At 43.8% G+C, this 26,509-nt stretch overlaps 1 protein-coding gene across 4 annotated transcripts in view; it reads right to left on the reverse strand.

Moving 5' to 3' along the window:
* Nucleotides 1–25,750, reverse strand: part of TMEM65 (transmembrane protein 65) — a 39,523-nt gene extending 13,773 nt beyond the window's left edge. For 2 of the 4 annotated variants that reach the window (XM_061606229.1, XM_061606239.1), the window contains exons 1-2: nt 24,731–25,750; nt 8,382–8,462 (exon numbers count right to left, since the gene is read on the reverse strand). In XM_061606229.1, the coding sequence (XP_061462213.1) occupies nt 8,382–8,462; nt 24,731–25,142 (493 nt within the window). In that variant the 5' untranslated portion in view covers nt 25,143–25,750. The remainder of the gene's footprint in view (nt 1–8,381; nt 8,463–24,730) is intronic. The other 2 variants (XM_061606215.1, XM_061606220.1) reach the window with 2 other exon arrangements.
* Between the last annotated feature and the right edge of the window lie 759 nt (nt 25,751–26,509).

A 26,509-nucleotide genomic window follows, 5' to 3' on the forward strand; every position in this document is an offset into this window, starting at 1 on the left:
TATATCAGGGCAATGGTTTCCATGTCAGCACTAGAAAGAATGACAGATTTGCTGAAGTGAATGGAATATAGAATAATGATGACAAATAAGTGCTTTGAGCCCTTCAGAAGTTATTAGAAACATCATGTAAAGACTTAACAAGTGGGAGCTGCAACAAATTGTTTATATGGAGTGCTCCTGTTCAGGATTCCAGTCAGCCATATCCCTTTTCCAGGATGCTTCATTCTATTCTCCCTCTAGTTTTCTATTCACCCACAACAATAATCATTCCGTTCTCAGTGAACATGCTCAGCCTTTCCTGAGCTTTTTTGGGGGGAAGGGGGACCCTTTTAAAGTTTTTCCTAAATATTTTTAGGAAACACCTTAAAAGTTTGCACAAGTCCACCGATATGCACAAGAAGGAGGTAACTGTTCTGTCTTCAGCTACAGCCACAGCCTATTCCCCAATTACCACTTCTTCTGGAGTAACAAAAGTAATGCAACAAGTATTTTCAACGTGGGTGAACACGTTTCACAGTGTGCATAAATACCACCCATTTCTTCTTTCAAGAACCTCTGTTTCAATGCTTCTGCATGGGACCTGTGCAGCATCCCATCTCTATATTATAATATTCCAAACATAAGAACAGAAAGAGGCAAGTATTCCACCAGCAGCACCAGTGTTGGACTACTTTGAGAGGACAGTACAGAACACTTAAAAGAGGTACCATACTCTTCTCATCTGGCCAAGAGATCCAACCTGCAACTCATGGCTTTTTCAAAAGGAAAATTTCAATGTGGAACTGTAATTTGGCACATAGCATGTGCTGCTACAACACCTGTGTGTTCTACTCATGTGCACACATGCTGAGTTTAGAGTCATGTTTTATGGCATTTAGAAGCCTATATGAAGTGAGGAGACTCCTCAGGCCTCGAACTTGATGGGACTAATGCAAAAGATACAAATTTAAGCTTCACACAAACAAAAATGTGGAGTGGAGGATATAAAAGATTAAGAGAAAAAAGATATACGAACAGTAACAGTACAGCAACAAATAGTTAATAGCACAACAGGCCTCAGTTCACACCTTTCTACTGCAGCCTATATTAGATCTTGGAACAACCAAAGTCAGCTCTTTAAAAAGCAGTAATCCTACTACATATTCCACACAACACAAAGGGAGGAAGTAGTAGTAGTACCTTAAACATGTGGAGAATTTTGCTTATTCATATTTTAACTTGTTTTTTACCTGCTTCTGGTAGGGCACAAGCAATTGAAATTGACATGTCAGGCTTAGTCAGATTGCTAAAAGCTTTTTTTTTTTTTTAATGAAGGTAGCGTGTCCCTTTGTCTCAAGAGGCACAGAGTTGTATTCTCTAACATAGAGTCTCTTATGTCTACCAAGATCTCCTGAGTGTGTTGCTCTACTGGTTGGAGAACTATGAAATCACTCAATGCATGGATGGGGTGGTCTTGGACATGGGCCTCATTTATGCCAGCCTGCCACTTCAAAATCTTATCCTCTATTTTCTTTTAGTGGAGGAGTCACAGCCACCTGCCAATGAAGGCTCACCTGGGTCAGGAACCCTTTAAAGCTGGACTGTGATTAGTAGTCCTTTGTCCCTCAACTTGGCCACCTATGTTACATGCAAAGAGACCAGAAATATGTTTGTAAGTAGCTGCTTTAGGACAGACTTGAACTTATTTTCTTGAAGCATGTTCTGCTTTTCTGTTTGTTCTCCTACCATATTTTTTACATTCTTAATAAACTTATAAAATTGGTGTTGGGGTCTTGTGTCAGACTCGAAGGAAATTTTCCCGTCGTGTGCCAAGACTGACTTGGTTTATGCTGTGTGTGTGTGCATACGTAGGGCTTGACAGACAAAAGCCAGCTATTTTGGTCTCCCCTTGTATGTATTTGCTTTGGTTGCCAAGAAAGCACTCCCATTCAGGGACATAGAGGAATCCTAAGAGGAGTGCAGTGGCAGCCTCCCTGAGAAGTTCTGGCACAACTGGCCTATCCAGACTGGCAGTTGTAGAAGGGAGTGAAAGGTTACATTAGGCATGACTGATTTTTTATTTGTATGCAAGGAGGCAGAGAGCATATTTCTATCTAAAGAGCCACAAACTCCTATTTTCCAAGTGCCCCTTTGAAGTTAATAGGTGGCTGAGTCTGGTGGTGAAAGAAACTCACATGCCCCAATGCTCTTCATTGTCTTCATGTTAGGTGTTGAGACTCAGGCCCATTGAGGGGCTGAGGGCAGAATGTAGTGCAAAATCCCCCCAAAGGCTTGGAGACTCTTTTGGGATGAACAAGGCCACAACTTTATTGGTAACAGCACCTTAGTGGTTATGATCAATTCATTGTGCAGCCCATCTGCTATGCTATGTGTAAGCCCTGTCACTCAGCCCACACACTGGGAATTAACCTGAATGGAAGGGCCCACCATGGCATGGACCAATCCTGGTAGGTCCTTAAGTCAACCAGGTCTGCCTCCACCCAGCTAGCCCTCTGAGTTAGGGTCTTAGGTGATAAGGTGGCAACCCTCAACCTCTTAAGGGGATCCACGAAGCATAGAAACCTAGGAGCCCATTCCCCACTACAGATTCATGGTCTGCTTGCAGGTCCCACCTCCCCAGGAGGCAGGTGGGGGCTGATTTGCTCATGTTGAGACGGCTTGCTTCACTGCAGTTTGTCCCAAAGATTTACCTTTTGCTGAACATCATTTGAACTGAGAGGCTGAAAACAGCTGTTCAACTGCCTTGACTGGTACAAACCTGCTCCTCTCCACCCCTGCCAGGCTGCAAAAGGGTCTTAACGTATGTCAGGGACCTTGATCTTGCATTAGAAACTTAGACAGATTTCACTCTTCTCAAAGTTCAGTCATTTTGTCCCTGAGAGTTCACTTGCTGTATTTCGCAGAGTCTTTAAATAGCTTCATGGAGGCTTTTTAAATTAGGGACTCGACTGGCTACTATGCTGTGATAATATTTACATGAAACATTCATTTGTGTCTGATGTTTTGCCCTAATAAAGTCCTTATTAAGAAAGTTATATTGGATATCTTCTGGCATCACACTACCCTTATCACAGCACCAGTAGTGTAGTGGCAAATTCAAAAGTACAGAGACCCTTCATGGTAGTGACAGTCATGGCCCCTCCCCCCTCCTTTTTACTGCTGGGTTGAGAATGAGATCCTTGTTAATGCCTTTTTCCACAACAAGACAACCCCAAGAGCCAATTTGCATGAAAGTGGAGAGTGTTAGCTACTGAAAAGTGTCTTCTCAGTGGCTGACTCGCCTCCTTTTACTCTGATTGGCTTCAATCAGCAGGAAAGGACAAGGAAGCATGTTTGAAGACTCTTCTCAGTGGCTAACACTCCCTTTCATGCTGATTGGCTTGTAGGATGCTGAAGACATAGGGGCCCTGCTGAGACCCTGCTCCCAAAAAGTAAGGGGTCTAAGACCCCCTGAGATGACTACACCCTGCACAGCACTGACAACTCCACATGCTTGGACAGGAAAGGGGTCTCTGTGTTCTAGTGATTTCCTTCATCTTTGAAACATTTGCAAACACTCTGTTGCAACACCTCTCAGTTTAAGTGCTGGAGCTGTTTTCTTCACTCACCTTATGAAAAATATCAGAGGCCATTTTCCAAGGCTACCTAGTAGTATGTAGACTGCACATTGGGGTTGACATCAGCACCCCTCAACAGGGCAAAAATTCAGACACACAACTGTATTTTGCCTACTGGCCATATGTGGTTGCAAAAGCCTATACAATATAACATGTTGGAAATGAAGCATGATCTGGTTTCTAGGACCCTATGCCCAACAGGGCTAGAAGCTGGTATTTAAGTACAAGCCAAGCTCTTCAAAATTACAGCAAAACCAAGATTACGGTCCAGGTATAAATGTCACTGGTTTGGCAATAAAACCAACTGCTATTAGAAACAGTAAGGCTCACTGCAACTGCTACTAGTTATACCTGTAATAACAAAATAGTTATTATTAATTAAATATATAACCTGCCCTTCCTCCCAGTAGCAGCCCAGGTTGGCAAACAAGAACACTAAAACCGTAATAAAAACAGACATTAAAATATATTACAACAAAACATCTTTAAAAACATGTTTTTTAAAAAGTTATGCTATCACGACCCTAGACTCTTGGCAATAGGGCAACTTTTCATAACCTTGATAGATATTGAAAATATGAAGTTCTACAAGGGCAGCAGGAGTATACACAAGATTGTGGGTAATCAAAGGATTCAATTCTTATAATTGCATTTCTAAAAACTGCCATGAATTTTCACTTTAAAAGCTTAGAGAAGCCCTTGTTTCAGACAGGCATATGATGGGGCTAAGAGCTATAGCATTTAAAGTTGAAAACAGGAACAATAGCTTAATCAAGAAAATGTATCAGTCCAGTGCCATTTTTGGCACAGAGTACAAGTCAAGGCAGATGAACAGCTGCTTTTCATTCTCTCAATTCAAATGATATTCAGCAAAAGGTAAATCTACTTCCATCTGGAACAAACTGCCTTTTTTTGTTCCTAAGGGGGATTTAAAAAAAGAAAGACTTATGATTGCTGACAAGAAGCAGGTCAGAGGATAGTTCTTTCACTCCCCCCCCCAAAACACATACAGGAGGCCATAACTCAGGTTCTGGGTGTTTTGATGTCTAACTCTACCAACTGTTCAGACAGTATCTTATTAGTGTTCAACCACCATCCTAATATGAAAGGCCACGTATTTCATTCATGTAAAAAATACACATTGGAATTTGAAGGACAGTTCCTCTTTCATCTTTTAAACTGGATAAAAAAAGATAGTATGCTGTCCCCATCATCTTATCCAAAGATGCTGAATGATCAAGTGGAAAAGAAACTGATATAAACAGGAGCAGAGCACACAAGACTTCTGCCGGGCTTTTACCAGCTTATGAACAGACTAGAATAGGATCCTCTGGTACCACATAAACCAGTTCTTACAGCGACATGCTTGTAAGCAGCACTTTATGATGCTTACGTTTCCATAAGTGCTTTAGTCATATGCTGTAAATTGCACAACTAGTATTGAAGTGGTATATCATGTCTAACACTTACCAAGTTCATACAAATTTTAGTTTTATATACCATCACACTGATACCACCAGTTCAGGTTATGCTTCATCTGCACCAAGTGCATGGCTGGCTTAGCATCTGACAGCTTATAAGTATTTTTACAATGTCCTTTTAATCATATTCCCAGGATAATAATAAAATGTAAATGCAAAAACACAAGATCATAAAAGTAGCATAAAACAGTCAATAGGATTAAAGTAGTATTGAAAAGGGTTGCTTTTTTTTTTTACAAAGGAAAATATGATAGGCACCAGGTGAATCTCTAGCAACAACATCCCACAATTGGGAAGGCCGTCCACTCTCTGATAACCACCTACTTCATCTCAGATGTTGGAGGCATTCTTTATGTACAGATAGGTATGTACAGGTGGATACATCTGCAGACTGGCAGTTCTTCAAGTATCCTAGTCCTTAAACTGATCTTTGTTCTTGTTATTCAAAGTCACCGTTTCCACTGCTTGTCTAGATTTGTCTAGCAGCAGATTGTCCTGATTTTGCCATGGATTAATAACTATGATCTGGTGGATACAAGTACAGCCCTTCTCAACTGTGAGAAGCCAATAACCAATTTTTCAGTTCTTCAGTTTCAGAGTTTTTCTTTTAAGATTCTGATTTAATATGCACTTCATAAAAACAGACATTACAAATGTTACATAATATAAGAGTGCTAAACACAATATGTAATCAGGAATAGGACTCAAATGTGGGGGGAAATCAGATTAAGCCCCACAAATATTTTGAGGAGCTAGCATGCTTGTCCTAGTGCAACTCATTAATATACAAACAACTTAATGATAATTATGACAAACATATAAAAGAATCTAATTAAGAAAATAAAAGCTATGTCAACTAAGAATACCAACAAGCAGACTTAGATGTAAGAGTAAACACTTGCAGAGCAGGATCCTACAGGAATAAGCCGAATTGTTAAGCACCTCAGCAGTATTTAGACAGCTAAATGCCCACATACAAGAGAAAGGTCTGCAGATCAGTACCTTCAGTATTAAAAACAAGCTCAGATGAAATAAAATGGATCAGATATTTGCTCTGAAAGTCTGATGAAATATTCACATCAAGAAAACACAGAAAATATGATTAACAAGGACGTGTCTAGTTTGCACTATTTCTTAGAATATTCAAGACATGCCACTGTTAAGATTGTGTACTTTTCAAGAAGTTCTCTATACAATATTTCCTGCATTATTAGATTTGCAACTAAGACCATCTTTATTTCTAAGTTAAAGCCCTTTCTAAATTCTTGATGAGATTTTTAGCCTGCACTTAGGCTTCTTCACAATTCATGGCTCACCAGCAAATCAGCAGCAAATATAAATTTGAAAGTTATAAGGGATATAAAAAAATTCACCTCTATGATAAAACCAATAAATTACTTACATTGAGAAATGTTACTAATTCAACAAAAATATAGAAATGAATCCCATGTCCCTCATGACTTCACATACCATCACAAAGGGAAAAGTTTAAAAAATGACATTTAGCCATGGTTAAGAAATAAAATACTGTACTATGAGTTGGCATAACAGGAATGAGCCTCTGACAAGCACACATCTTCCCTCGTACGTGGCAAACCAGCTTGCAGTTACATCCAATTATTACTTGGATTTTTGCACAGCAGATACAACCAGTAGATTGCTAGTTTGGACTTAATATTCTGCTTGATTGCTGTCAAGTGAAGGGACAAGGGAATCTGGGGTTTATTCATTGGACCATGATTAAGCTACATGGTGCTTATTCTCTATAGTACAGCCACACTATGAATATGGTGTACAATTGCCCTTGAAGACTGCTCGGAAACTTAAATTGGTACAAAGAGCTCCTGCCAGAATGTTAACTGGAGCTGTGCCCCGAGAACATACAACTCCTCTGTTATACCAGCTCCACTGGCTGCCAATTTGTTTCCGGGCACAATTCAAAGTGCTGGTTTTGACCTATAAAGCCTTATACGGCTTAGGTCCAGGTTATCTGTTAGATCGTGTCTCCCTCTATGAACCTATCCGGACTCTAAGATCATCTGGTGAGACCTTACTCACTATTCCATCTTTTCCGCAAGTTCTTCTTGCGAAAACACAGAACAGGGCTTTTTCGCTGGCTGCCCCCAGATTGTGGAACTCCCTCCCCAGTGAGGTTCGATTGGCCCCTTCGCTTTTGTCTTTTCGTGCCCAGGTGAAGACTGTTTTATTTAGACGAGCTTTTAATTGAAATTGATATTTTTATTTTTTTTCTTGATTTTTAGTCATTTTAAACGTCTTAATCTGTATGATTACTGTTTTATTTGTTTATGGTTCTTAATTGTAAGCCGCCCTGAGTTCTACGGAAGTAGGGCGGGGTATAAATATAAATATAAATAAATAAAATTCTGGATACTGTAAGGACAGAAGGCTGCAGAAAAGGGCAACCAAAATGATCAGGGAGGAGGAGCAAAAAAGCCCCCAGAATGTTGACGTCCCTCATAAGGAAAATTAAGATTTTGGAGACTTTTTAAACTTTTAGAAAAATAGAGATTTTATGAATCTCTATTTTGCCTTTTTGCCACTCTGGAAATTATTCTGGATGGACATTTGGTCTGATCCAGCAGGACTCTTATGTTCAAAACAGTATGGTTTGCTGTTACGTCTAGTCTGAACCAAACCAAGACAAGTCAGTATATTACTGGTTTTGTCAGCACATGTGTTTTATATATATATACAGTAATTTTATTTATTTATTTATTGTTTGATTTATATCCCGCCCTTCCTCCCAGCAGGAGCCCAGGGCGGCAAACAAAAACGCTAAAAACACACATCATAAAAACAGACCTTAAAATACATTAAAACAAATTCATTAATTCACAAACTATTTAAACAAGTATGAATTCCTCAAGTATTTATCCAAATCCCTTTGAATAAAGTGGGATTAGACTCGTTTAGAATTCAACAACACCCTGCTTCAGTCCATGAATCTTTTATGGTATTTGTGTAAATCCCAGTCAATTAAGATTATTTTAATGCCTCTGTAAGGGCACAAAGTATATAGTTTCCTTACAGTTGAACTAAGAAACTAACTTATTACAGTCATGCACTTACACAAATGGAAATAACCATAGCCATTTCTGTTAGAACATTCCAGTTTACTGAAAACAAACAAGTTAGCATGTTTGTGTAAGTAGATTTTTTGGAGCAGCAACATTTGTGTCATATTGTGCCATACCAAGATAATGGTTCAAGCAGCACCTATTTAGACCATGCATGTTTATGTAGGAAATAAAGTTTACTGTACCCCAAGTACTAGTTGGCTCTGGTCGTACTACTTGCTTCATTGGCATTTCAAACGGTACCAGTGGCTTAGGAAATCTGGAAGCTAAAGTTTTTCAAATGCAATAAATCTTTCAGTATTAAGATTCATGTAACAATGTTTTCAGAACTTATTCCAACTACAGAGTGCACAGCACAATCTTAAGTATGTTCACTCAGAAGCAAATCCTATTGTTTAATGGAGTTTACTACCAAGTAAGTATCCTCCATATGGCACGCTTAGATTTTTTCTGCTATGCTATTAGACTTAATGGGTGATATACAATTTTAATCATTTTCACCTACTGAAAATGATGGACTTAAGTCCACTGATTTTGAAGGGTCTACTCAGTGTGATTTAGTTGCATATCACCCAATGTGTGAGATGAAGCATTAAACTAAAATTAGTGCCAACAACATTCTGTTGTCCTTGTTCTGCTTTTCTTTTCTCATCCAGGTTAAACACAAGACCACACTCTGGTTTAATCTGATAACATTTGCAGCAAGGAAGCAATTAAGCCCAACCAACTTGCTGCTTTAAATTCCAAATCAACAAGTTCTGTTACAGACACTTCTGCATATTGAGAAGACACGTTATTTCCTTTGTCCTAAAGCTACACGTTTTAAAAACATCTCTGGCTAAGTTTACCAGGACCTATCATGCATGTTTGTAAATAAGCTTCTTTGTATTTTCCTTGTTGTCGTGTCATTAAATTATCATTGGATTCTTTATGAATTTGTGCAAGTATAAACAGGAAATGCCTACATCTACCACCTGAGTTAGGATAAGTGGACAGGAAGAAATCAAGAAAGTAAGATATTATAGTCTCCACCCTCAGGCAATATCAGTGCACAATTTTGTAGGTATGAAGGGAGTATGGATAGCACACATCAGTTGAACTACTGCTTCTCAGATTGGCACTTGTGAAACTATTAGTGCAAGACCACAATTAAATGCTCTCAAGCTTACTGCTCCTTTGAGCTAAGAATGATATATTTTCCTCAATGCACACCAATTAATTGCTTTTGAAGATGTGCTCTCCTTTCCTCACATCTCTACAAGTTACTTGGCCAGCATTTTTAAGTTTTATTTGCTATACTTGGGTTGCAATCCTACAACCACTTACCTGGGAGTAACCATCACTTAATTTAACAGGGCTTACTTCTGAATAAACATGTATAGGATTGCATTGTTGACTCAGCTTGTTCGGACAATAATTGATCAAGGAGCACGTTAGTTCTCTTGGACAGCCTTGCATACAAGTCTAAGTGTTAGTAGCCCACTAAAGTATATTTAGTGAAGTATATTCACAAATAATTTATGTAAATTGTTGTCGTACAAAAATAGAGAAGACCTCTATGACAGCTTCCCCTTCTGGACAACTAGATGTCATTCTTACTGCTGATGACCAGGATAGCAGCTATTTATAAGCTTAATTTAGGTGTTAATTTGCTTCTTCGCCCCTATTTAATTCCAAGTGATGTGTGAGTGGACCACTGAGCCTTACTCAGTGATTATGAGTATCAGTGGGGAAAATGCAAACTACCCTGCACTCTCATATCAAGAATAACTGGCCACGTTCATTGTTCCCATGTGTACAGGGGTGTACATAAGACTAGCTGCAACACCATAAGACTTTCTGGTAACCACCTACACCTGGAAGCCCAATAAAAAAAATGACAACATGCGCCTGTCAACAAGTTCTCCACACACTGCAGAGAATCTGAGGGGTCTTCACTTCATGCCAGGTAGGAAAGAAGCTCCACCCCTATCCTGGCATGTGCAGAGAACTCATAGGAAAGCTCTCACACTTCACACTGAACTTTGGAGCAAAATATCTGCTATGAACTGTGCCTAAAGCCTGCATTAAATAAAACATCATAACTACCACTCTCCAAATTTCTAGCGTGCACTGCAGAACCCCTGGGATGGAAGAGGTCTAGAGCCATCACCAATCACTGGCTACACGTGTTAGATATTTGTTAGATATGGAAGAGGATTAGATGTACCCTGTGTGAAAAATACTGACTGGGGCCATTCTCGCAGTGGCCTACTGGGATAATTGGCTCAGATAGGTTTTGTTGGTGGGCTCTTGTTGGGTCCATATCAGGTGTTTAGGAGGACTCTTAGTAAGGAGGGACATGGGTGATGCCACCCCAATTTCAGTAATCACAGGTAGAGAGAAGTATAGCCATGGAGAGGTGAATTACCATAGAAGATGAGGGCAACGCTATCTACACCTTGTTCCTCCCTCCCACTTCTCTCATGGATGGGTTCCTCATTGCGCATCTGCTGTGCCCACTGACCCGTGTGTTGTCGTTTAACGCCAGATCGGTATACAATAAGACCATATTCATCCATGGTTTGATCGTGGATGAAGGTGCTGATTTGGTGTGCATTACCGAGACCTGGGTGCGAGACCTGGGTGTGTGAGCTGGGAGGAGTTGATCTGACCCAGCTTTGCCCACCTGGATACTCGGTGCAACACCAGCACATGCTGCAGGGATGGGAAGGGGAGGAGTTGCTGTGGTCTACAGAACTTCCATCTCTGGCACCAGGAAGCCATTCTGTCCTGGAGCTGGCTGTGGGGACCTGCACAAAGGTTGTTGCTAGTGTACCGTCCACCCTGCTGCCCAGCAGCTTCTCTGACTGAGCTGGTGGAGGCCATCTCAGCTGTGGCATTGGAGGAGCCCAGAACAATAGTCCTGGGTGATTTCAATGTCCATGCTGATGCTGCCTCTAGTGTTCCAGCTTGGATCTTCATGGCCTCCATGATGACCATGGGGCTGTCTCAAGCTGTCACATGCCCGACACACAGGGCAGGGCACATCCTTGACTTAGGTTTTGCTCCAGATGGAGGAAGGGGTGGTCTGGAGATTGGGGGGTGGATGCTACCCCACTATCATGGTCAGACCACTACCTGGTGAAGTTTAGACTTGTGGCTCCAATCCTTCCCTGCAGGGGTGGTAGACAGATTAAGATGATCCATCCCCGGAGCCTAATGGAATCCACAGGATTCCTGAATGCCCTGGGGGAGTTCCCAGTAGATAGAGCAGGTGACCCTATTGAAGCCTTTGTCATGCTGTGGAACAGCGAGGCACTTCGGGCTCTTAACACGGTTGCCCCATAGCGCCATCTCTAGCATTGTGGAGCCCGGTTTGCACCTTGGTACACCAGTGAGCTAAGGGGAATGAAACAGGTTGGATGACGGCTAGAGTGCAAGTGGCGAAAGACGTGCTGTGAGGCTGATCGGGCACGAGTAAAACATCATAAACGTGCCTACTGTGTGGCGATGAGGGCGGCAAAGAAGGCCCGCTTCTCTGCCTCTATCAAATCCTCAAGTAGCCATCCAGCGGAGCTTTTCCTTATTGTCAGGGGTCTGTTGACATCAGCTCCAGGAAATGGAGTCTTAGGCCCTTTGGAGACCCACTGTGAATTGTTTGCAAGGCACTCTGAGGGTAAAGTTGCTCGCCTCCATAGCAGTCTTGATGCCCCATCCACATCTATCTGGTGAACTTTGTTCTCTCAATGCCACACACCCTCCGCAGGGGTAAAGGACCCATTAAAATGGTCCGCCCCAGGCGCCTGATGGATCCTGATGGATTCCTGACTGCCCTTGGGGAATTGGAACCTGCTGAAGGTCGCCCAGTCGAAACACTGGTGATGGAATGGAATGAGGGAATCACCAGTGCATTAGACCGGGTGGCTCCGAAACGTCCTCTCCCCCTGAATAGAACTCAGACAGCACCGTGGTACACACCCTGGTTGCGTAGTCTGAGACAGGAGGTGAGACGACTAGAACGCAGGTGGCGGAAATCCCATTCTGAAGATGTCTGAACACAGGTTAGAGCAGCAATAGCTGCCTACCACGTGGCAATAAAGGCAACAAAGAAGGATTTCTTTGCTGCCTCTATTGCATCTGCAGAGTGCTGTCCCAGGAAGCTGTTCCAGGTGGTCCGAAGCCTGGTTGGTCCAGTCGCTCAGGAACCCCTGGAACATTCTAAGGCTTCCTGTGACAAATTGGCAAAGCACTTTGCGGATAAAGTCGAACATCTAAAGAACTCGATTCCGTACGCCGTGGATGCAGTAGATGATCCTGAGTTGGCCAGCTGCAATCCGGTTTCATGGGATCGGTTCCGGCCTCTTCCTTCTGAGGATGTGGACAAGGTACTTTCAACTGTAAAGCCTACCACCTGTCTGATTGATCCTGGCCCATCATGGTTCCTTGTGAACTGTAAAGAAAGATTGGGCGAAGGGATTAGGGCGGTGGTAAATGCATCCTTGAAGGAGGGTGTAATGCCGCCGGCCCTCAAGGAGGCAATTGTAAGACCTATCTTGAAAAAGTCCTCCTTGGATCCCCAAGTTTTGAACAACTTTCACCCTATTTTGAATTTACCATTCTTGGGCAAGATCATTGAGCGTGTGGTAGCAAATCAGCTGTCAGCACACTTGGAGGAAACGGATTATTTGGATCCATACCAATCGGGTTTCAGGACTGGACATGGTACTGAAACAGCCTTGGTCGCTTTGGTTGATGATATGAGGAGGGCTATGGATAGGGGAGAATTCACCTTCCTTGTCCTCCTGGATCTCTCAGCGGCTTTTGATACCGTTGACCACGGTATCCTGTTAGATCGCCTGGGAGGGTTGGGAATAGGAGGCACTGTTTTACTGTGGTTCCATTCCTTTCTCTCTGACAGGCATCAACAGGTAGCATTGGGGGATGAGATTTCAGACCCTTGGCCTCTCACTTGTGGAGTGCCACAGGGTTCTATTCTCTCTCCCATACTATTTAACATCTATTTAAAACCGCTGGGTGGCATCATCAGGAGATTTGGGCTGCGGTGTCACCAATATGCTGATGACACGCAGCTCTATCTCTTGTTTAAATCTTCACCGGAGTTGGCTGTGGAGACAAGTGCCTGGAATCCGTGAGTGGATGGATGGGAAGAAACAGGCTGAAGCTCAATCCTGATAAAACCGAGGTACTGCTTGTGGATGACAGGGGAAAGTTGGGTATTGTTGACCTGGAACTCAATGGGGTAAGATTGCCCCTGAAGGGTCAGGTCCGCAGCCTCGGGGTTATTCTTGATTCCAAGCTGTCCATGGAGGCTCAGATTTCGGCAGTGAGCCGGGCAGCTTGGTATCAGCTACACCTGATATGGAGGCTGCAACCCTACCTCCCTGCTCATCAGCTCCCACAGGTAGTGCATGCCCTGGTCACCTCTCGACTGGACTACTGCAATGCGCTCTACGTGGGGCTACCCTTGAAAACGACCCGGAAACTACAGCTGGTACAAAATGCGGCGGCCCGTCTGCTTACAAATAGCCGCCGCCGTGATCACATTACGCCGCTGTTAGTTCATCTACACTGGCTTCCAGTTGCTTTCCGGGCCCAATTCAAGGTGTTGGTATTAACCTTTAAAGCCCTATACGGTCTCGGCCCAGTTTACCTGAAGGAGCACCTCCAGTACCACCAACTTAGCCGCCTGACTAGATCAGCCACGCAGGGCCTTCTCTCAGTACCACCAACGAAAACAGCTAGGTTGGTGGGAACTAGGGAGAGGGCATTTTCAGTGGCGGCCCCCACTCTCTGGAACTCCCTCCCGTTCGATCTTCGACATGCCCCTTCCCTGGATGCATTTCGCCGAGCATTAAAAACCTGGCTCTTTGGACAGGCCTTCAGGACCTCCGGGGTGGGCTAAGCTTCTTATCACTATTACTGAATGCCCGTTGTTTACATACTGTTTTATGCTGTAATTTAATCCTTTATTGTCGACTGTATTGTATTGCTATGTATTTTAAATTGTATTTTACTGGAATTTAATTGTGTACGTCGCCTAGAGTGGCTTTGGCCAGATAGGCGACACAAAAATTAAATTATTATTATTACTGTAGTCCCCAATGACATGTCCAGTGCAACATCTGCTGCAACTTCTTGGGAACTGTTTCAGTTGATGTGGCCTGATGACAGACAAGGTGCTTGCAATGATGAGGTCAGCAACATGTCCTCTTGACCCTTGCCCTTCTTGGCTTATTAAAGCTTGCTGCGGGGGGTTGGCCAAGTGGATCCAGGGTGTGGTCAATACATCACTGTGGGAGGGAGTGGTTCCACCCACCTTGAAAGAGACAGTGATCCGACAGCTCTTGAAAAAACCCACCCTGGACCCACTGGCCTGCAACAATTACCAACCAGTCGTAAATATCCCTTTTCAGGGAAGGTGATTGAGAGGGTTGTGGCACAGCAATTGCAAGTACTCTCGGATGAAACAGATTATCCTGACCCATTCCAGTCTGGGTTCAGGCCTGGTTATGGGACTGAATTGGCCTTTGTCGCCCTGATGGATGACATTTATCGGGAGAAGGACAGGGGGAATGCAACCCTGTTACTCTTACTTGATCTCTCAGTGAGTTTTGATATCATTGACCATGGTATCCTTCTGGGCCGACTTTGTGAGATGGGTATCGGAGGCACCGTTTTACAGTGGTTCTGATCCTATGTCCAGGCTCGTTTTCAGAGAATAGCATTAGGCGATGGTCTTTCAGCCCCCTGGCAGTTGTGCTGTGGGGTGCTGCAGGGTACCATCTTGTCCCCCATGCTGTTTAACATCTATATGAAGCCCTTGGGAGCGGTCATCAGGAGATTTGGCGTGAGGTGTCAGCAGTGCGCTGATGATACCCAGCTTTATTTCTCTGTAACGTCTATCTGTAGCATTTATATACCGCCCCATAGCAAAGCTCTCTGGGTAGTTTACAGCATTAAAACATTAAAAACCAATATACAAATTTAAAAACACATTTTTAAAAAGCAATCTAAAAACACATGCTAAAATGCCTGGGAGAAGAGGAAAGTCTTGACCTGGCGCCAAAAAGATAACAGTGTTGGCACCAGGTGCACCTCATCAGGAAGATCATTCCATAATTTGGGGACCACCACTGAGAAGGCTCTCTCCCTTGTTGCCATCTCCAAGCTTCCCTTGGAGTAGGCACCCGGAGGAGGGCCTTTGATGCTGAGCATAGTGTACAGGTGGGTTCATGTCGGGAGAGGCGTTCCATCAGGTATTGTGCTCCTAAACCGTGTAAGGCTTTATACGTTAAAACCAGCACCATGAATTGAGCTCAGAAACATACAGGCAGCCAATGCAAGTGTACCAGAATCGGTTTTATATGTTTGAACCGTCTGGTCCCTGTTAGTAATCTGGCCGCTGCATTTTGCACAAGCTGCAGTTTCCGAACAGTCTTCAAAGGAAGCCCCACGGAGAGTGTATTGCAGGAATCTAATTTGGAGGTTACCAGAGCATGGACAACTGAAGCCAGGTTATCCCTGTCCAGATAGGGATGTAGTTGGGCCACCAACCGAAGTTGGTAGAAGGAACTCTGTGCCACAGAGGCTACCTGAACCTCAAGTGACAGAGATTGTTCTAGGAGAACCCCCAAGCTACAAACCTGCTCCTTCAGGGGAAGTGCAACCCCATCCAGGACAGGTTGGACATCCACCATCCAGTCAGAAGAACCACCCACTAACAGCATCTGTCTTGTCTGGATTGAGCCTCAGTTTATTAGCCCTCATACAGTCCATTGTCCACATCTGAATCAGGAGAGGCTGTGCAAGCCCTGGACCGCTGCCTGGACTCGGTGGTGGGCTGGATGAGGGCCAATAAACTGAGCCTGAATCCTAGCAAGACAGAGGCGCTGTGGGTTGGTGGTTCCCGAGTTTGGATAATTGATCAGTTGACTGCTTTGGATGGGGTTGTACTCCCTTTCAAACAGCAGGTACGTAGTCTAGGGGTGCTCCTAGATCCATCTGTGTTGCTAGAAGCCCAGGTGACCTCTGTGGCTAGGAGTGCCTGTTACCAGTTTTGGCTGGTAAGACACTGCAGCCGTTTCTGGACCGGGATAGCCTGACCACTGTTGTCCATGCACTGGTAACCTCTAGGCTGGATTACTGTAATGTGCTCTATGTGGGGCTGCCCTTGAGGTTGGTCCAGAAGCTGTAGCTGGTGCAAAATATGGTGGCAAGACAGCTCACTGGGGGAGGGTATCGCCAACATATTACCCCGCTGCTGAAAGAATTGCACTGGCTGCCCATTTGCTACCCGGCCAAGTTCAAGGTTCTAGTTTTGGTGTACAAAGCCCTACACAACTTGGAACCAGGATACCTGAAATGCCGTCTTATCCCTTATATACCCAGTCGATCACTGTGCTCTGCAGGTGAGGGCCTCCTGCAGATACCATCTTATCAGGAGGTCCATTCTGCACAATGTAGGAAACGGACCTTTAGTGTAGCAGCACCTACCCTGTAGAATTCCCTCCCCTTAAATGTTAGACAGGTGTAATCCGTTATCTTTTCGGCGCCTACTCAAGACCTTCCTCTTTCAACAAGCCTTTTAAGTAGAGCCCTTATCCCAGTCTGCTTCTGTGTTGGAATTGTTTTTTTTAATGTTTTGAAACCTTTTTTAAAAAAACAATATTTTTAAACCTTTTTTTTAGGGTGTCTTCAACGCTTTTTTAAATAATGTTTTTAAAGTTGTTTTGTTTTAATGTACTTTAAAGTCTGTTTATGATGTTTTAAAGTGTTTTTAGTGCTTTTGTTTGCCGCCCTGGGCTCTTACTGGGAGGAAGGGCGGGATATAAATCAAATAATAAATAAATAAAATTGTAGATCCATACATGTACACATAGTGATTTTCCAGAAAAATTTTAATTGGAATATTTTCTGGATGTTAGGATCTTGCATCAGAACATTTTCAGATGCCTTGAAGAGTGTCCTAATTTAGCAGGTTTATTCGTATTTGGTAAATAAAGCTATAACTTTGAAATTGCCATGCTTGCCTAATATTTGCAATTGACATTCATTGTTATTAATGCATTTCTGAAACAAAATTTTCCATGTAAAGATAAAGCACAGGAAAACAATTCACTGCAAATCATTGTGTATACTATACAGGTTTGTATCTCACGTGTGCTGAATTTTACACACCTGAAAAAAAATGTGTGTGTATTTTCTCAAGTTAAATACGATGAAAAGCCATGATTACAGGTATACTGTGGTGCTGTATTTAGTATTTAATCACCTCTTAAGTTAGCATTACTGATTTCATTATAAAAAGGCGAATACTTTAACATTTTATAATTGCTGTTATGTGCCTTCAAGTCGATTACGACTGGAGCCGTCCAGTGGAGCTGTTTCGAGTGGTCAGGGGTCGTTTACATTCTGGCCCCCGAGACGGTAATATAGATCACTCAACAGCCCACTGTCAAGAGTTTGCACAGCACTTTGCAGATAAAGTCGCTCAAATTTGTTCCGACTTAGACGCTATAATTGATACAGTCTCAGGGGATGTAACTTTGGCTCCTGTCTGTCCAATAATGATGGATTCTTTTCAATTTGTACAGCCCGAGGATTTGGACAAGATCGTTGGAGAGGTGAGAGCCACCACATGTCTGCTAGACCCTTGCCCTTCCTGGCTTATAAAAAGTGCCAGAGAGGGACTGGCTGAGTGGGTGGGGGGAGTGGTTAATGCCTCCTTACACCAAGGCAGAGTTCCAGGTTGCCTAAAGGAGGCAGTTGTAAGGCCTTTGTTAAAAAAGCCCTCCCTGGACCCCTCCATAATGGATAATTACCGGCCAGTGTCCAATATTCCATTTTTGGGTAAGGTAATAGAGCGTGTGGTGGCCTCCCAGCTCCAGGGATTCTTGGATGAAACAGATGATCTGGATCCATTTCAGTCTGGTTTCAGGCCTGGTTATGGGACGGAGACGGCTTTGGTCGCCTTGGTGGACGACCTACGCAGAGAACTGGACAGGGGGAGTGTATCCCTGTTGGTTCTGCTGGACCTCTCAGTGGCTTTTGATACCATCGACCATGGTATTCTTCTGGGCCGCCTTGCTGGGATGGGACTTAGGGGCACTGTTTTGCAGTGGCTCCATTCCTTCCTGGAGGGACGAACCCAGAAAGTGGTGCTGGGGGATTCCTGTTCGACCCCTTGGCCATTGACCTGTGGGGTCCCTCAGGGCTCAGTTTTACCCCCTATGCTATTTAACATCTACATGAAACCACTGGGAGAGGTTGTCTGGGGGTTTGGGGTTGGGTGCCATCAGTATGCTGATGACACCCAACTCTATGTCTCCTTTCCACCTAATTCCAAGGAAGCTGTCTCGGTTTTAAACCAGTGTCTGGCGTCAGTGGTGGACTGGATGAGGGTGAACAAATTGAAGCTTAATCCAGACAAGACAGAGGTGCTCCTGGTCAGTCGTAAGGCGAATCAGGGAATAGGGATACAGCCTGTGCTGGATGGGGTTACACTCCCCCTGAAGACACAGGTTCGCAGTTTGGGTGTGCTCCTGGACTCAGCGTTAAATTTGGAGTCCCAGGTTTCTGCAGTGGCCAGGAGTGCTTTTGCACAATTAAGATTAGTGCACCAACTGTGCCCGTTCCTTGAGCTGTCTGATCTGGCCATGGTGACACATGCCTTAGTTACATCCCGTTTAGATTACTGTAACGCGCTATACGTGGGGCTGCCTCTGAAGACTGTTCGGAAACTTCAGTTGGTACAACGTGCTGCAGCCAGAATGCTAACTGGGGCTGGTTACAGGGACCGTACTACCCCCTGTTAAAAAAGCTCCACTGGTTGCCAGTCTGTTTCCGGACACAATTCAAAGTGCTGGTGTTGACCTATAAAGCCCTATACGGCTTAGGTCCAGGCTATTTATCAGACCGTATCTCCCTGTATGAGCCTGCCCGGGCCCTGAGATCCTCAGTAGAGGCCCTTCTCTCAAAACCCACATCTTCTCAAGTACGACTAGTGGGGATGCATGAGAGGGCCTTCTCGGTGGCTGCCCCTAGGCTTTGGAATTCCCTTCCTAGGGAGGTAAGAATGACCCCCTCTTTGCAGTCCTTCCGCCGACAAGCAAAGACCTTCCTATTCCAACAAGCCTTTGGAATTGAAGGCTAAGGATAGGGAGTGAAGGGTGCTGCATTGCTAATGTCTATTATATCATTTTTAAACTAGTTTGAACTTTTTTAGCTATATGTGTGTATGGTTTTAATATTGGAAATAGTTTAATCTTATTTTAATGTAGACTTTGTATGTTTTTAATTATATGTATTTTTTATCTGGAAGCCGCCATGAGTTCCAGTTTTGGAAAAATGGCGGGGTATAAATAAAGATAATAATAATAATAATTTCAAAAGGAACAGCAGGTTTGTTGGTTCTGTAATCCAAACTAGTTCTGAGTCATTGTCATGTCATTCCCAAAATAGCACAACGTTCATGAAAGCTGTGCAACTGTTCCTATTTTTCATTCCAGAACAAGTGTTACTTAAGTTATTTGAGCTAATCTTAATTTGAAATCTTTATTTCATGTGGCCTTTTTACCAATGCTGTTTTCTACACTTGTGTCATTTTGAGATAAAACTAATGTTTTTACAGAAACTATTGTATAGCTATTCAGAGGCTAGCTAGCAGTAATTTAATTTCTACTTTGATCTTGCCATGCAAATGTGGTCAGAGAAATATGAATACAGCATAAAATACAAACATTTAGCTAAATAGAGATATCTACCAGACCGTCACATTAACGTTTTAAAAGGAAAAGAACAAGTCCTGACAGGTAGATGCATGCTGATACCTCCCAACCCCCTGCCCCTGCTCCTAGCAATTAGATGGGCTCCTGCGATGTCAGGACTTCGTGGTCACTACCAATCCCCTTCCCTGCATCCTCTGGAATGAACTGAGAAAGGGAGAGGTGGGGGCTTCTCATTTAAGGAGGTGGGGAGAAGGTAAGAAATGGGGAGAGTCAGTTTCTGATGGCGAGATCAAATTAGAACTTTAATTACTGCTAGACAGCCTCAGTAAAGTTATAGAACTGTTTGTACAACAAAATGCTGTTGTAATGATTTTGCTTCTGTACTGCCTTCAAGTCGATTCCGACTTATGATGACCCTATGAATAGGGTTTTCGTGAGGCTGAGAGGCAGTGACTGGCCCAAAGTCACCCAGTGAGCTTCATGGCTATGTGGGGATTTGAACCCTGGTCTCCCAGGTCATAGTCCAACACCTTAACCACTACACCACACTGGCTCTCCTGTAATGATTTTACAACTATTTTAATTACTTGTTTTAACTGTTTTGATAATTTTAATATTTCTGTAAACCACATAGAGGTTTTCTACAATCAAGCAGTATATAAATGTTGTTAAATAAATGAAAGATCAAGTGCCCTCAGGTGAACAAATCACTACCACAAAGGTCTCATTTCCACTACAGTTTAAGATAGTAAGAAACAGGAGTCTCTCCAGAGATTCTTCCCATACCAACATAAATATCTCCCCCATGCTCAGTTCATCCCACAGAATGCAGGGGAAGGGATTGGTGGCAGCTACAAAGAATGTAAACCAAACCAGCATTAATGGACCCCAACACGTACAGACTGAGAATTCTAAGCATGTCCACATGAAACAAGACAAAGCTTCCAGGGTGTGCAAACTGATGTAGAATTTTACACATGAGCTTCCAATGGAGGAAAAAGACACTGGTGTTCTCAGGCAGGATCCAATAAGAAAGTCTGGAGCAAGAAAAGATAAAAGCAACTGTAAAGAAAAAAGGCACTCTACACAGGCCATTACCAGGCTCCAGCTCTGCAACAGAGATGCTGGAAGCCAGATTTTGACTGGACATCAGGAAAAACATCCTAACTATTAGAGCCATATGACAATGGAACCAATTACCTAGAGAGGTAATGGGCTCTCCGACACTGGAGGCATTCAAGAGGCTGTAGGACAGCCATCTGTCAGGAATGCTTTGACTTGGATTCCTGCATTGAGCAGGGGGTTGGACTTGATGGCCTTATAGGCCCCTTCCAACTCTACTATTCTATGATTCTATGGTGTGGACAGCACACACAAGCCTGGCTGGTAAACAAAAGTCAGGATTATTTTCAGTCTGTGAAAGTTTCAAGCAGGAAAAGATCATTCTGAAATTAGAATTTTGTATACTATAGGAAAGGTCTGATTGTTTCAGAACTGAAGTTACAAATATAGGAAGTAACCATTTGAGAGTCAGAAACTTTCATTTATATTTTTATATACATATGGGAAAGATTTCTCCTCCTGCCGGGAGCAAGGGCAGGATATAAATCAAATAATAAACAAACAAACAAACAATTTCTTCTGTTAAACATCTCTGCAGCTAAGCAATGACAGTGTAAAAGACTAGGAGTACATAGCTATAGCCCACTGAAGTGCCCTTTTCAAGGACATATTTACCAAAGTCATGGGCCAGAGTCAAATGCAAGCTAGTTTCTAAATAGGTATTGTAACCTCAAACCTTAGCCATGAAAGCTTGCTGCTAGTAATCTCTAACAGTTGAAGAACTTTAAATTTAGCATTTGCTCATTTTTGCACTTTAAGGTTGCAATTCTCTAGATGCTTCAGACTTTCATTTATGAGACTGTTCCGGATTTATCAGCTTGTAGATAACTATCCAACTGCAAAAATTTGAAAAACAGGTAAAAAAAAATCAATATGAAAGATAACCTTACATGATCCTTAAAACCATTTCAGATACTGATACTATCACATGCATGCATTTTAGAACTAATAACAGCTTCTCTTATTCACTATGGAAAAAGCTGAATGGACATTATTCACACTATATGATACAAGTCTTTTATATTGAGCAATGTTCCAAAACAAGCTGTTTGATGTACTAGCTCAAGATGACAGAATAGATGTCCTGCTATTGCAAATGGTTATGAAAGGTGTAATGCACTAATTCAGACACGACTGTGCCCACAGTTTTAATATAGTCATTAGTGTGAGCTATTGGATGGTTATAAGAATAAGAAGGTTTAGAATGCTTTCACATGCTGGAATATTTATGCTTTCAAGGAAAACATTTTCTCCCCCCCCTCCCCCATGTGATGGAGACAAAAGATGTTATCCTAATGCAGTGCTACAGTAAAAGCAAACGGTATGCAGCAGTTACATTAGAACATTGGTTTATTTTTTGTGTAAGCCTGCCAAGTAAATTGCAGAGTTTATCCAAATTCTAGCATTCTCAGGCTCTTTTTAGTTCAGCTAAGAATCATTATTTAACTCTTCCTCTACTTCCATCACCTTCTTTTGTTCCCTGCCAATGTAGAATTATACAGAGTAAGCCCCCTAGGTAAGAACCTGTCCTTTGTGCTGTGCACATTGTTGATGCTAGTAAACAAATAACAGAAATATTCTTATTTTATATAAGCAAATAAATACTGTTAACTTATACCATGATGTAGGTTAAAGTTGGGTAATACAATATTCTCTGTTCAGCAAACCTTAGTTGTTCCAAACTACTAACTAAAGGGGAATGCATCCTCAAGTATGTTCTGTTATTTCTATTCTACTGCTTCCGTTTCTTTATTAATGTGAGAAATTGTCACACTGGTCAAAATCCACACGTCAATCTCCACACACAAGTAGTCAAAACACTAAAAAGAGTTTTGTGTGCAGAAAATGTGCTGAATCAGTGCACCTGTCACCTGAAACCCTCACAGGTCTCTACCAGTAAGAATAATTAGCACAGAGAACATAAGTGGAGTAGCAAGAGATATGGTCCAAGTTAGCAATTTTAGCACCAAATATCCCAGTGTTAGTTGGTACCACTTTGGCCAGAGATACTACCCCTTCCAATTTTAGTACTTCCAATGCAGTGCTATGAAAGAAACGGTCGTCTGGATGCAGTCTCTCAGAACTATGAAGCAATTGAATTGGTCACATAACCTCCAATCTAATTAACATGAGCAATGAAAGTAGTCAGTTGTTACCACATACATTCACGCTTACTTCTCTGTTGTAGACAGTATACATGCTCTCTTCAAATAGTAAAAGATTGCTCCATTCTGTTTTTAGATTCCAAAACAGAGGAACTAATTAAACATGTATGTATGTATAAATTTTATTACGGTCATAGACCAGCCAAAATTAAACATGGGTTGTCTTTGGCACCCAACTGAAACTAAAAGAACCAGTTTTGTAAATACTGTGAAGTACATCACAGCACCTTCAACTCAAAGCTTAAAATAGCAGCAGGATCTTTTGATCAATTAAGTATATAAAATATCACCATCTTGTGTTTATCATAATTGAACTCCTAATTAATATGCTCTATGTGCCAGTTTCATTTTGGACAGTGTCAGGCGCACACAGCAGGAAAATGGGAAAGCAGGAATCTGGATTACATGTATGCCCACAGAAGTATAAGCACCCTGTATGTATCAATACTACTTTTTTTGGCAACAAATGGGACTCAATATATTGAATACAATTGGTTCAAGACACTGGAACTTAACTGAGAGGTTTTACATCTCCAGAATTCTTTACTGCTTCTTTTTAATTAATAGCTTTTGTAAGAGAACCAGATTAGAGAGCCAAAAATTCACGTTCACAACCAAAGATGACGTAAGACTCCAGAAGAAACCATACATTGTATCACCCAATATGTAGGAAGTCATCCAACCACTGTCATGTGTGCACTTTAGCTTTTAGCATGCCTTGTTAAAGGCTGGAAAAACAACACTTGTAATGGCAAGCTAAAGCCACACCTGCATATGGCAGTTGATACACTTCAGCAACCAAGAGCTGGAGAACACACATGCAGCAAAGACTTTTGCCTAACCAAGCTTCGGAGCTTCCATGCTTGCGCCTAGAGGCTCAATCAATCCTTCCTAATTACCATGTTTGTTGACTTGGAAGCTCTACCTCCTAAATTCAGATGGGTGGGACCATGAACTACAGAACAGTGCTTTCCCCATATACTGACAAATGGTTTATTACTTCAGTATATACCCCTGGTCCTGATTAGTTTCTAAAGCTCCTCTTTTGACCCACCCTCACTGAAGTACCAGATCCAGGCCTCAAACCGGCTTGAATGCCAAACCTACTGACCTGAAAACTTTCCCCCTTCATCACAGTTACAGTGGCTGATAATTGTTACACAGCACCCCAGGAAAGCCATTCTGAACGTGTTTGGAGGCAACTCTTCCTTATATTTTGTGTATTCCAAGGCTATGTTCTTGCAAAGAAAGAGGGGCAAAGCAAAAAGGGAGAAGTTCCAGAGCTCAGTCCCCGCTCAAGTTTACACAAAGTGACGGCTGCAATCCTTAAATCACTCTTACTTGGGAGTTAAGCCTCGCTGAACTCCGAATAAACGCGAAACAGCCGGGTCGAGCTATACGGAGAGAGATACGACATTAAGGTCGATAATCAAGGGGTTGTGTTTCTTCCCCTTCCTCTTTTCCCCCGCGTAAGCCACGGTGGCGTTCCTTTCCCGTCCCAGACAGCCCGCCGCTTACCTTGGGCGATGGCGATGGACTCGAAGCGGTGGAGCTCCCTCAGCAGGCAGCTCCGCTCGGTGGAGTGAAGGCTGTAGATGAAGTCTCGGGCTCCTTGCGCCGTGTTGAGCGCCTCCATGGGCTCTTTCTTCGGGTGGGTGCCCAGCGACCTGACGAAGCCCGAGGAGGTCGGCACGGAGGAAAGCGGCAGCCACAGTCCTTCTTCGGGGCTGGTGCCGCGTCGGAAGGTGCTCAGACAGCGGCGGCTCCGCAGGAGGCGGCAGCAGCAGCAGCAACTACTGAGAGGCCACCGCGGGTGTTGCGGCGGCTGGAGGCTGAGGCGGGAAGCCAGCGAGGTGCAGGAGCCCCCCGGCCAGCCCGAGCCGAAGCGCAGCGCCAAGCGGCAGCTCAGCCACGTCGACGGCGACGACATGCCGACCGCCTGAGAGCCGGGCCCGGCGACACCGTCCCGCGCTACCGGGGCTGGGGAGGCGAAGGGCGGTGCTGCCCTGAGGAGAGGAAGGCGCTGCTCATGGAGTCCCTCCCCGGCCTTCCCCTCACGCTCTCAAGCCTCGCCTTGCCTCGGCGGCCGGCCGCTCCCTTCTACTCCTCCTCCTCCTCCTCCTCCTCCTCCTGGCGGTCCCCGGGCAGGGGAAAAAACAGACAAGAGGGCGAGATATCAGTCAGTCAGCCAGAGCAGCTCCCTACGCCGCCTCAAGGAGGCTCCGGGCAGCCGTGGCATCCTGCTCTTCTCCGCCTCCAAGAGCTGGGCGGGTTTCACTGGCAAGCTCTCGCTCAGTCTGTCAGGCGGCGCCGAGGTGAGGAAAACTTCTCGGTCTGACCGCGGCGGCAGCAAAAACGCAGAGCTGAATGGAGGAGGGCAGTTCTGCGCAGGCGCAGGCCAGTTTAATCAGAGGACCGCCTTCTCATCCTCCCAATCCCATCCGGCCTATAGGAAGAAAGAGGACAAGAGGGCTTTCTTTGTCTCTCTCTCCTCACCTCCCAAGAAACTGAGGGAGGGAGTGACAGGCTGTGTGCCTCGCCCAGCTCCTGCCCTTCTACCAATATAATGGCTAAAGGACTCTCGGGCTGTTCTGACGGATCGCGCGGCAGCCAATCAAAAGGAAAGAGAATGGCAGGTGCTCCTCCTCCCCTCCAACTCCTCCCCACCCAACAGTGCAGGGGTGGAGAACTTCTGGCCTTCCAGATGTGAGACTACAACTCCCATCATACTTGGCTTTTGGCCACGCTGTCCGGGGCTGATGGGAGTAGGAGTACAAACAAGATGTTGACCACAATTTTCTCCATCCGTTTCCCATGACTCCTGTTGGGTGTGGGTTTCGCAGGCCGCTAACTTTTTAAGCTAGGACTCAGAAAAGGTTGTTCCCAGAATCAGTTATGAATCCTGAGGCTCAATCAGCATCATTCTGAAGGAAGTAGAAGATTGCCTCTGAGCATGTCCAGAGTGCATTCCAACATAAAACAGGAGGGTCACACATCTCTAAGATTAGAGTGTTCAAGATAAAAGGAGTGGTGTCTCAGGAGACGTCTGCCTCAGCAACTCTCCTTATAGAAGTGCCTAACTTTCATGGTAAGTGGTATTCAGAGATGGTTTACAATTGCCTTCCTCTGAGGCTGAGAGGCAGTGACTGGCCCAAAGTCACCCAGTGAGCTTCATGGCTGTGTGGGGATTCGAACCCTGGTCTCCGAGGTCATAGTCCAACACCCTAACCACTATGCCACATTGGCTTGCAATTTCTATAAAAGCTCAATCATACTTAGTAGCAATATCTGCGTTGG

The sequence above is a fragment of the Rhineura floridana genome, chromosome 1, assembly GCF_030035675.1.
Source record: "Rhineura floridana isolate rRhiFlo1 chromosome 1, rRhiFlo1.hap2, whole genome shotgun sequence".
NCBI classification, from domain to species: Eukaryota; Metazoa; Chordata; class Lepidosauria; order Squamata; family Rhineuridae; genus Rhineura; species Rhineura floridana.